The following is a 12,075-nucleotide window of genomic DNA, read 5'->3' on the forward strand; positions in this document are numbered from 1 at the left end:
TTACTGATAGAATTGAGGGCGGGGGGGGGTTGCTATTGTTGGCCCTCCCCTACAGCTAAAGGAGCAAGCTGGGTTCTGTTCTATCCTATGCATCATTGACAAAATTGCCAGCTGACTTTGATTGGGGGACTCCTTTACTGATGATGCTGTCAGAGGCTTGATCTTCAGATCTTGACTTATGAATGGTGCAAATTTGACAGGGACATCAAAGGAAGAGAATAGACATGGAAATCCACAAGGTCAGGCATAGTATAGAGCATCCCTGACTTGCATGTATGACTGCAGAATGATGAGCTAAAGGGCAAAACTTATGCTTGTGTAGCTGAGTCACGCGGAGGTTCCAGATTGACTGATTGGAAAACTATCTCAAATCTGCTGTACGACGCCACCCAGAGCTTCCAGAATTATGCAGATCTAACAGCTACTGTATGTTAATTCTTCATCCGTGAAACAAAAAAGATGAACAAAGAAACTCAATCCCCTCTCTTAATAAATAATCATTTCTTTGGCTGCACCACTTAGCAACACACTGCCAAAGAAATTAAATTCATCACCACCTTGGGGAGAGCAGTGTGTGTCTATTAAGACCATGGTGGGTTTGTACAGGCACCAATTAAGAAACTGTGCTCCTTATAAAGACCAATTTGCACAACTTCTCTGTAGCCTTGATGGATCAGTTGGACAGCTTGCCAGAGCAGTTCTGTCCTGCTGACCACACACAAAATGAAATTGTTCAGGAGAACTTTACAAGACAAGCATTTGTACTCCAGCCTTTTAAATGAATTTAGCTTAGTCTTTTGGGTAGCGTACCTGGATGTATGAAAGCAAAGAACCAGTGTTCAAATCCGGTAAAGACATTTCAAAGAGGATTGTGTGGCTGAGGGTTCGGCTTTGGCATGCCAAACCTCTCAGCAACATAATCTTCTGGTTGCTGGTCAGGGCCCTGTGTGTCAAAAGAATTAAAGGTCTTCTCCCAAATCCCAAACTCACTGTCACCATTGGCCCTCCTGTTGGCGGTCTAGAAGGAGACGCTAGAGACTGAATCCGCCGTGAAGACTGAATTATTCCTCCCTGCTAGAGACGGTCCATGATGGGGTAGCGTGTGCGTGTGTGTCCGTTCACCACTTGTGTTGTATCACTTCTGTGGATCCCGAAGTGTCTAATCTGGGGTCTGTTCATGACTGTATTGGGGAGGATGTACCAAAGCACTCAGTATTAGCCTAACTGCTCCCACTGAACTCAATGGTGAAACTTCCATCCACTTCAACGGTCACAGAGCTGGGCCAATGCTGAGGTGCAACTCACCAGCCGCTGTAACTTGGCACATGTCCCCAGGGTCCTCTGGGGTTAGGGTGACCAGATGTCCCAATTTCATAGGGACAGTCCTGATATTTGGGGCTTTGCCTTATATAGATGCCTATTACCCTCCCCCACCCCCATCCCGATTTTTCACACGTGCTGTCTGGTCACCCTGTCTGGTGGAGCGCTCCGTGGACCTTCTACCAGCTGAGTTTCAGCCCTGAGAGCATCTGAAAATCCCACCTTACATGTTTTGGTAATAAATGATTTTTCATTTGTTTCCTGCAAGGATCGCATGGTTCTCCATGTGGTGTTTGTATAATATTCCAGTATAGAGACTTCTAACAAGAAGCAACATGACTAGACAGAATTGTTAACTAGGCCCCCTGAATGAGATGTACCATAGGCACGAAAGATGTTACGGCATGAAGGTTAAAGACAAGACTATTTTCCAAACCGCTGGGGAGCCCAGCGTGATTCACAGAGATAAGACTGACAGCACAGAGATGAAAATCACCGACTGCTGCTCAGAGGTGTCCCCACGAGGCACAGACCCCCTGCTCTCCAGCATGAAATGCTGTGATCTGTATTTGTTTGCTGAAGATATTGAGGCATGAGTCAGCCAACAAACTAGCTGTCATTAAATACGGATCTTTAAAAAAAATATAGGCAGATGTTTTGGAAGGAGAGAGTGTTTTAACTGCACAGCCTGAGTGGAAATAACCTGGAGGGAGGTGGTTACTCAGTTGTCATAAAGCCACCAAGTCTTAAGTCTCCAGCTGTGGCCATCTTCACTTTCAACCCTCTCTCTTTGTCTTCAAGCCACGTCTGCTGACTTTACTGACATAAATAAGCTCCCAGTACTATCTCAGCCCTGCAGAGCAGGTGCAGTTATGGAAGAGCAGGTGCAGTTCTATTCTACCTCATCCTACAATGCTGCCCAGTGACTTCTGATTGCAGAATCTTTATCATAGAATCATAGAATCATAGAATATCAGGGTTGGAAGGGACCTCAGGAGGTCATCTAGTCCAACCCCCTGCTCAGAAGCAGGACCCATCCCAAATTAAATCATCCCAGCCAGGTCTTTGTCAAGCCTGACCTTAAAAACTTCTAAGGAAGGAGATTCCTTTATAACGAGGCAGGATGAAAGACAAGGCAGGGCTTGATTTTTCAGATCCCGGGTTGAGTTTTTCAGTACTGGTAGCTAGAAAAATATCCTTTTGACACCTAAACCCAGCAGCTTGTGAGTTGGGATCATGGAGAGAGGATAGATACGGAACCCCGTGATGCCAGTTTTTCTTAGTCCCTTCTCTGGTAACAACGCTTTCACGTTTTGCAGTGGGACCCATTGTTCAGTTAGGTTAGACACTGAGGTGAATGCAGCAGCATTGGCAGGAGCTATATCTTGTATAAGGGCGTTTCAAAGCAGTTCCCATACACATCATAATGCTTAGCGCATATAATGTGACCGTGCCCAAAGGCCCCAATTAAGATCAGGCACCACTGTACAAATACAGTCAAAGAGAGAGTCCCTGCCCCAGCTTTCAAAACACTTTACAAACCTTACTTGATTAATACCCACAACAGGTAAGTATCATGGTCCCCATTTTACAATGAAAAATACAACAGCTGCAAACACCGAGTTAGGGAAAGTGAGGTACAGCAGGGTTGAGAGATTTGCCAGTGGTCACTCAAACAAGTCAGTGTTGGAGCTAGAACCTGAAGCATACTCTTCCATGTCCCAGTCTATGCTCAACCCACGAGATGACATGGCCCCTCTGATGGGATGAAGTGAAGATGGGATGGGATGGGCAGCCATTGGTCTGGCATTAGTAACTTAAATGGATCCAGGGAATTTTATTCAAAAAGGTCTCTTTCCTGGTCAAGAGCAAAACACTAATCAAACACTAAATTCCCCCATCCCTTCCATGCAGGGTGACGCCAACAGGTCGGACACAGATGAGGACAAGACATCTGCCAACTTCGATGAGGATTTTGAGAAGCTGAGAGACCTCCGCGCAACAGGTAGGAATAAGCTTGAATTTCCTTCTGCGGTGTGCATAGCTATGCTATAACTCTGTTTCCAGAGGCCTTGTAGAATGGTTTAGGTCAGTATTTCCCACATGGTGGGTCCCAACCCACCAGGCGGCCTGGTGGCATTCCCTCTCCCCAACTACCCTCCTCTCTGGTGCTCTGACATCCCCAGGCAGAGGCATGGCGGGGTGGGATCTCCGTGGCAAGTGCAGTGCGAAGGAAGCTGCTGAGCCAGCGAGCAGACAGTAAGCCTGGTAGTGATTGCAGCCCAGCTGCGGGGAGAGAGGGGCTGGCTGGGGCACAGAAGGGGGTGGGCTGGGGGGAGTAACTAGGGGGCTTGGGCTTGGGACTAAGAGGCTGGGGAGGGGAAGGAGCAGGTGCAATGGATCCCCAAAAAAGACAAAATACAACTTAGTGAAAAGTTTGGGAACTGCTGGTTTGGGAGCTCTATCGCTTTTATCTCCCCTCGGGGCAGCACGTTTCATGTGGTGACTCACCTGGCTGCTATGCTTGCGGGGCAGTAGTTTTGCATTTTCAGCTAGTCAAAAAGTATTTCGAATATGAAAAAGACTTTCCAGTCTGAACAAATACGAAGAGAGAACGCGTGTTGCTTTTCAATATATCCTTGCCTCAGATATTAAACTGTATTGGCTATTTGGTCACATTACATCTCATCCCCTTTTAATTTTCAGGGTGGGGTTTTCTTAAAATTTTAAAGTGTCTTTTGGGCCTGTAGCCAAAATTCATTTGACTCAGTGAAATGACAGTCATCTGGTGACCAAATGGAATTAATTGCAGATAGAAACAGGAGTATTTTAATGGTTGGGGTCACCAGTTGAGGGAGCTGGAGCAATACTAGGTGATTTAACTGCCCAGTCATTCAGCTCAACTGGAAAATTCCAAATATCGGGTTATCAAATTCATCTTCACTGCAGACGGTTGGCCAACAAACCATAGGCTGAAATTCCTTTGTATAAGCTGTTTGCAGAACCACTTCGAATAACAGGCCCATTCCAGGGCAGGAAGGAAATTGCCACTTATTCTCAGGAAGCTCACAAATAGAGAACAGGGCTGAACTCTCAGAATAAACTATGGACAAGGAATAGCTTGACCATTTCCAGTCTCCATAAACCTCCTAAATGCCAAGATGTGTACAAACAACATACGGGCATTAATGATCCCATTACAAACCCATTGGCCTGTAAAATGTGTATAGACAGAAGGATCTTGTGTGGTTCAGATTAGCAGATTTGGGGCTTCCACCCCTTGAAGTGATTGGCAAAGCTTCTATGGATTTCCGTGGTTTATGGACAGGCTTTGTGCATCAGCAAATAAGCAAACTGATGCTAAAAATACAAGGGCACAGCATGACAAAAGCAGGCATCAGAGGAGAATTAGCCGGGGTAATAAAACCCTTGGCTTTCTCCGTACAGTGGAGGCGGAATCATTTCCTGAACTACCTGTACAAGTGTAAAATTATTCTTCTCTCCTACATATGGCAGATGGTCTCATCCTCTCCCCTCCCCCAGGCGGCAGATTCTGCAATCATTAAACCGAAATCCACTGAGCCAACATAAATTAAGATTTGCTCTCGACTCCAGACCTTGTCTTTGAATCTAGGCTTTTGATGACAGAGTATTACTGCACTCAGCAGTGCAGAAGGAGTTTTGTTCTGTAGATTCTTGTTTATCTTCATCGTGAACACTGTTGCTGCAATTTTTAACGAGTATATTATGTTGCTTTCTGAAAAGATCTGATGCTGTGTGGCCGTGACAGCCCCTATGTCTCAAGGAGAGGTCCATTTTCCCTTGCCTTAGAGCTGAAACAATGTGGTGTAACTGCTCCCTTTCTTTTTATTAACTAGAAGCAATTATCAGGGAAAAGTAGTTCATTAGGTTATTCTGTTGTGCTTCTATAGATGTATGCATGTTTAGGAACCCTTCGCATTTCCTGTCCCTGGAATGGATGACTAACGATCACAGTGTACGTTTGTACAGTGCCTTCCGCCCCAAAGGAATCCAAAGCACTTTACAAATCATTTAATCTCTGCACCACAGGAAGAGAAGAATAATTTATCCAGATTGCAATTTGGTGAACACATGAGGACTAACAGCCGTTTCCCTTAGGGTGAAAATAATAGCCATACAATCTGCAACTCCAATCCTGATTGCTGCTGAGCACCCGCAACTCCTTGTGTAGTCCGGGATGAGTTTCTAACTCAGCAAATGCTGATGACCTAGTGGCTAGAGCACTGGACTGGAACTCAGGACACCTGGGTCCGATTGCTGTCTCTGCTGCTATCCAACTAGGTTACCTTGGACAAGTCACTTCGCCTCACCATGCCTCAATTTCCTCCATCTGTTAAGTGGGGATAATGATACCAACCCCTTTTTAAAGCAGTTTGAGATCTAGGGAAGAGCTAGGGGTTATTATTAAGATTGGGCCTTCTGAATGCTCCTGACCTTGGCCTTCTATCTCCTATGAAAGACCCACCCGGCATTGATGGCACCAAGGAGTTTCCATCTGCTCTTCCTGTTCAGAGAAGTCAATAGGAGATAAATGTGGGTTGCCTGTTTTAAAAGTGCTGGTTGCAGTCCCCAGCTAAGCTCCTGAGCAGAACCCTAACTGCAGCTCGCCTTCTTTCCAGAGATGAAGATGTACTCCCTTGCCATCACCCCAAACGGTCACGTGGAGGGCAGGGGGAGCGTACCCCCTCCCATCATCATGCGCACTGCTGCTACTCCCATGCCAACGCCCAAGTGCTCGCCGCACATGGATTCGGTGCACACCTTCGTGGACTCAAGGAGAGGGAGCAATGCTTCAGTGGATCCCCTGAGCTATGATCAAAAGTCCTTGGTATGTTACCAGTATTGGCAGTTTCCCCCTATTCTCTGCCTTTTATATGTAATAACACAGAGGGGGAGATAAATGTATAATCTTATAGGCAGGGCTGGTAGCGCTGCCTGTGATTAAGGTTGCGCAATATTTCCCATTATAAAACCCTGTTTTCAATTGCATATAACTTTGAAAAAAAACTAACCCTTTGGGCTGATCTTTTCCATGCTGTGTGCGTGCCTCAGGCAGAATTGTTCTGGGAAATTGCAGCCAAAACAGTTTAGCAATTTCTGAGAGTGAGGCTGGGGAAAAATACATGATTTCTTCCCATGTCAAAAAATCTCAGGTGATCTTTTCTTTGACCAGCTTTAGTGTCCCCATGCTTTGGAGCTAGGACTTGAAATTTGGCAGGGGGTGGGTCAGGGATATGCCCTTTGCCATCCTTGTGAAAAGGCTGTCCCATGGACAACAACCTCCTGGTAGCCCTGATTCATCCACAGAACAGGTCCAGCATGAGCACTGAATGAGGCAGGAGTCCTGTGGGGAAAAATACTATGTGATTATGTAATTAAAGACAGTATCGTAATGCATACACACAAAGAGACATAGTTAAGGTTGCACACTGGCAATCTTCATCTCGGCATTTACTAATTTTTGAGTACTTGACTTTGCAACCTTTAATGCTCTTTTAACATTTTGGGTGGGTGGGTTTGGTAACATATCTAGGTTGTGTAAGGAGCTGATCACAAATTGGAATTGCCATACTGTGGTAAATTCTCCCATTTCTATTCAGACAAAAAGTCAAAATATCTAAACCTATTGCAGAATGTGAAAAATTTGGATTTGGAAATGTCATAATGTTTTGTTTCAGGTAGACATTAATCTCTGCACGGCCTGACCTGTCACGGTGTTTGATGGGATTTATAGTTCTGGGTCCCTCAGTCCCCATTCTCCCCAATTGGCCCAGCTCTGTGGTTGGACTACATCTCCCGTGATACATCCTGGTGACTTCCTATCCCATGATGCACTGCGACTCAGCTGTAATTTTTTCTACCCTGGGTTGGGTGGTGGAAATGAGGTGATCGGTGGGAAGGTGAGATCAGGCAGCAGGGGGCATGATGAAATAGGGCAGGATGGTCATAACAGTGGATTCAGGCTGTGGAGAAGCAGTGGGGAATCCAGAGTTGCAGGCTGGACTGACAGGTGCAGAGCTGGATAGTGTGTGGTCTGTCATCAGGAGGGCTAATGTGGCAGGGAATGCCTAGAGCAGTCAAGATGAGTTGCTGGTTCTGTAGTCACTGGAGAAACTAGGGTCTGAGGACTTTGCTGCCTCATCCGCAGAAGGCTTAAGGAAGAAGAGGTTACTGGGTGCTACACAGTTGGGGGACAGGGACTCAGTGCCCCTGAATGGTTTCCCTTGGTTACGATGGAGGTGTCAGGAGAGGGGGTGAGCTGGCTCAACTGACTGGAAGCAGGCAGTCCCAGACATTACACCTGGGCACAGTCTTCGAGAGGTTTCATTTGGCTTTTGCACAGGCAAACCACTGTGGTAAGAAACACATTCTTCCTGGAACAACTGCACAGCCCCCGGGTGCCTCGGAGATGAGCCAAGCATCTCCTGTCAGGCAGGACTAATGGGCGGTGGCTCTGCAGGGCCCTAATTCCTTGTGGCATTTTAATGATTGGCTAGATGTGAGGCCCACTCGGGAGGCCGGAATAAACCATCTTGGAATGACTGCGAAGGAATCTGAATGCTTGTTCACCCCTCGCGTGGCTGCTCTGCTCTTGTTTATTATACCCAGCCCCTTATTGAGGGGAACAGACAGAAACCAAGAGCTGAAATCATGGATTATCCTTAGGGAATAACCATCTGAGGGGAGAGAGATGGCTGGAATTACTGAACAGACAGTAGATTTTGTTACACTCACAGCAGGGCAGTGCTGGGAGGAAGGACTGAAAATAGAAGGACCAGAGTTAATGGACAAAAACGGGTTTGCATCTCTGCTTATCTGCCCTGTTTTTCACTATGTAGCTTCAATATCATGCTGACATCAAAGCAGTGGAGCATGAATGCACTTCATGCAGCGTACTGAGGTAGAACCGTTATCACCTTTGGTAAGCTGCCTAGCCAAGGTAATGCTTCTGAAAAGAAAAACGAGATGACTCTATCGTTTGTCTTGGGTTTAGATGGGATTGCTGGCTCATGGCTCGAATCAGGGCACAAGCAGCCACCCAATGGAACAGCACTGAGATGAACCTTAATCAAAACCAATGAGAATGCTTAAAGCAGTCAGCTCTGTTTCTGTGCTGGAAGGAAAATGTTAAGAGAAAAGGAGATTTCTTTCTAGGCTTCGCTGCTCTGACCTTGAACACTTCCGTACCAGGAACTATTCAGCAATGCAAATTGCAGTTACAAAATAATCATCACCAGACATTTGTTTGCGGGGGTGGGACGGGAATCCATTTGAGGACATATTTAAGGAAAAATAAGACTATTGTCTGGGTAAAATTTTCAAAAGCACTTAGATGCCCAAGACCCACTGGAAGCCAATGTGATTTAGACATTTGTTTGTGTCTAAGGTGCCACAAGTCCTCCTTTTCTTTTTGCGAATACAGACTAACACGGCTGCTACTCTGAAACTAAATCACTTAGGTGTTTAAAAAAATATTGCCCAGTGGGAACAGAGTCTTAGGGCTGGACACATTTTTGCTGCCAGAGTGGTGTAAAAGGATCTTAGTTAGTGTTAATGAGAGGCAGGCCCTTAGGAACCGGTTGTGTGATTTTTACCGTGACACACAAGAATGTATCTCCAGTGACTGACCCCAGCCCTGCCATCCAGTTGGTGTGGAGCAGTGTCACTGTATAAAAGGGCCTATAAAAGGGCACTGTGACCCCAAGAGAGGATTCCATAAAATCCTCCTTGGCTGGGCTCCTCCACTTGCTGTGAGATTCATGGATCTGGAGCAGATGTGGAGCCAGCCTTGAGTTTTCATTAGTTGTGCCAAGTTTACATGGGGAATATGTTTTAAGACAGGTGGTGTGCTACTGTACGGCACTGACTCAGGTATGTGGACTCAGACCCCAGGCCATAGTGCACTGAGTGTAATTGAGCGGGGGGGAATCAATAGCTTTTGTGAGCATTGTAATTCTGGAAAAGGGGAAGTCCTATGAAAGTCTTCTTGGAGCCTTTGTAATGTGGCTGGCATGCACAGGCAGGACCCTGTGTGCTTAAAACTTACATGGGATTTAAGAATCCTGCACTGAGAAAGGTTCTAGCCATGCTGAGGGTGCACTTTAAAGGGACGCCTTCGATGTGGGTTCACCTGGGTACCCAGGTATGAGGGAGTCAAGGAGATGAGAGAGGTTGCGGAAAAGCGCTCAACTGGAACACCAGCGTTCCCAGTGTGGGGCCCCTGTCCAGCAGCATGAACTTACCTGCCTTAGCCCTTAACAACACCTGCAATGTTCCCTGTCTGTTCTTCTTAACTGAATGACTGTCTTGTCCCTGGAGCCACCTAGCAGTTTGTGCCATAACTTCTGGGCTAAATTCCTTTCCCTCTGAGCCATTTCCTTCCCTCTTCTGGTTGAGGGTGAAATCTCACATGTTTTTCCCATCTCTCAGTCCAGCCTCCGCAGCTCGCCATGTGCGAACTGGGGACCCAACAGCAACTGGGGAAGCCGACGCTCAAGCTGGAACAGCCTCGGAAGGGCCCCAAGCCTCAAGAAGAAGAACCAGTCTGGGGAAAGGGAGTCCTTGCTCTCTGGGGAGGGGAAAGGGAGCACGGATGATGACTCCGATGATGCCAAGTCCAGCACTGTCAGCAGAGCCACCCTGCACCGCCGGGCAGAGTCCCTGGATTACAGAAGCTCCTTAGACTTGCCTGAGCTTCTCCAGCTCCCCACCATGCGCCACTCCCTCAGCATCAACCCCTTGGCCGTGCTGCCCGCAGAGTACCAGGACTGCAATGGCAAAATGGTGCATGTGCCCAGCGAGTTCTTCCTGCGCATCGACAGCCACAAGGACGACCCCTTGGACTATGATGACGACATGGATGACGTAAGTTGCCCTGGGGATCGGGCAGCTCTGGGGGTAAGGGAGCCTTTCCCCTGTAAGGTGCTTGTTCAAATCCCGGGCAGAGTTGTTGCCACCTACTGGCTGGTGTAGATGAAAGAGTCCAGTTCCTAGTGAATTGGCATCCACTTCCCAAAGAGTTTTGTTTGCGAATAGGGGGGTTCTGTTACTGTCTGATCTATAGGCAAGGTGAAGTGTCCGGGTGACGGGCACCCACCTTTGTGAACTACAGTCCCTGGCTGTGGTTGACACCCATCTCCGGGATGCCCTCCCAAACATTATTTGTTGTGTTCTCAACCAGATTTCACCCCAGGCACCCTCTGTCAAAGGCTTGCTAGAAATGCAGAACCTGGTCCCCTAGGCTCCCTTGAAAGCCTGGGGCCTCTCCCTTGGGCTTGCTGTCAATTTTAGGCCCTTCCCCCAGGCTTCCTGTGAAACATGGGTCCTTTCCCAGGCATGTTCTGAAATGTGGAGCCCTTTCCCTCTGGGCTTGCCCCAATCTACCCATTCACCTTGAAATAGAGGGGAAAAACCCCCTTTCCTCTGGGCTCAGTCAGCCACACAGACCCTTCTCTAGGCTCAGTGCAGTGTGAGGCTGTTGGCTCCCTGTGGAACACTGCTTTCCCCCTCCCCAGCTCAGTCCCATGTGCAGAGCCCCCCTGGGTTTGCCCTGAACCACTCGCAAACTTTGGCCACCTTACAGCGAGTTTGGGCTCTCCAGGGAAGCGTCACACATCTCAGTGTACAGTCCCCTCGTACACAGCCCTCATTTTCCCGGGTTCTCTGCACCGCGAGCACTATCTTGGCTGTCAGCTCTTCTGGACCTGCAGTATCTGTTCTTCCAACTTCCAGAAAGTTCCACCTTCCAAGGAAAGAGGAAGTGACGTGTGGCATGTCCTGGCTTGGTGGGTCACCCAGAGCAGCTTGCAATGCCCTTTGCAAGAGCAGCATTAACCCAGTTGCTCTCCAGCACCAAACTGAGAGCCTTGGACATTGTTAACCCTCCACTGTGACCTCTCCAGGGCGTGATTCCTGTTTCAGGGACTTTGCTCCAGAGCTTCTGTGAAGGGAGGCTAAAGCTCAAAGGATTCCAGTCACTGCTGACACCCAGGTTGAGTTTTCAGATTGGAGTCACAACGCTGCAGTCAGCCTCATCTCCGAAAGAGAAAAACTAGCCTCATGTCAGCCAGCATGGAGGGTCAGCACATAAACCGGTGTCGATGTAATTACAGTGACGCGGTTAGGTCACTTAGGCACAACATTTTGGTATTGCAAAAAACAAAACAGGATTTTCAATACCTCTGAATAGGGGAGTTTACACCGATGCTCAAAAAATTCATAGACCCCAGGGGATTAAATTAATTAATTAATAAGCACTTAGTGCAATGCCTTGAAGCTTGGAAGTCCCTCAATCCTTATGTCTGGTGGGAAAATAAAGACACAAAATATGACTGGATTGGTTTCAAGTGCAGCGAGCAACCCCCCGCCCCCGGCTCCCGCTCACTTTGGGGGGAGTTTTGAGGGAGTAAGGACTTCAAGGTTTGGCCACGTATGTAGGGTTCATGGAAGCTTCCTTTCCTCGGGGGAGAAGGAGAGTTAGATCTTTACCATCCTGCATCAGTCCAAATCCCAGCTGCTGGTCTGAGCATCAGATTGCCCTGTAACAAGGCTTCCATTCTACCTTTGGCTGCACTTGTACAGTACATCCCATGTTGTGTGGCTCTTCTTCACTTCCCTGTGAGCCTGATGGGAGGGTAGGAAAGATGGTGTTCTGGATAGGGCATTGGACTGGGACAGGGGGAAATCTGAGCACAATTCCTGGCGTAGCCACAG

The 12,075-nt window shown here is 47.6% G+C and overlaps 1 protein-coding gene across 1 annotated transcript in view; it reads left to right on the forward strand.

Annotated features, from left to right (window-relative positions):
- The window catches only part of CACNA1H (calcium voltage-gated channel subunit alpha1 H), a 478,708-nt gene that overhangs the window by 406,452 nt on the left and 60,181 nt on the right, over positions 1–12,075 (forward strand). Inside the window, exons 14-16 of the mRNA XM_077827747.1 lie at positions 3,235–3,325; positions 5,982–6,190; positions 9,793–10,227. Of these exons, the coding sequence (XP_077683873.1) occupies positions 3,235–3,325; positions 5,982–6,190; positions 9,793–10,227 (735 nt within the window). The remainder of the gene's footprint in view (positions 1–3,234; positions 3,326–5,981; positions 6,191–9,792; positions 10,228–12,075) is intronic.

This window comes from Eretmochelys imbricata, chromosome 10 (genome assembly GCF_965152235.1).
Source record: "Eretmochelys imbricata isolate rEreImb1 chromosome 10, rEreImb1.hap1, whole genome shotgun sequence".
NCBI classification, from domain to species: domain Eukaryota; kingdom Metazoa; phylum Chordata; order Testudines; family Cheloniidae; genus Eretmochelys; species Eretmochelys imbricata.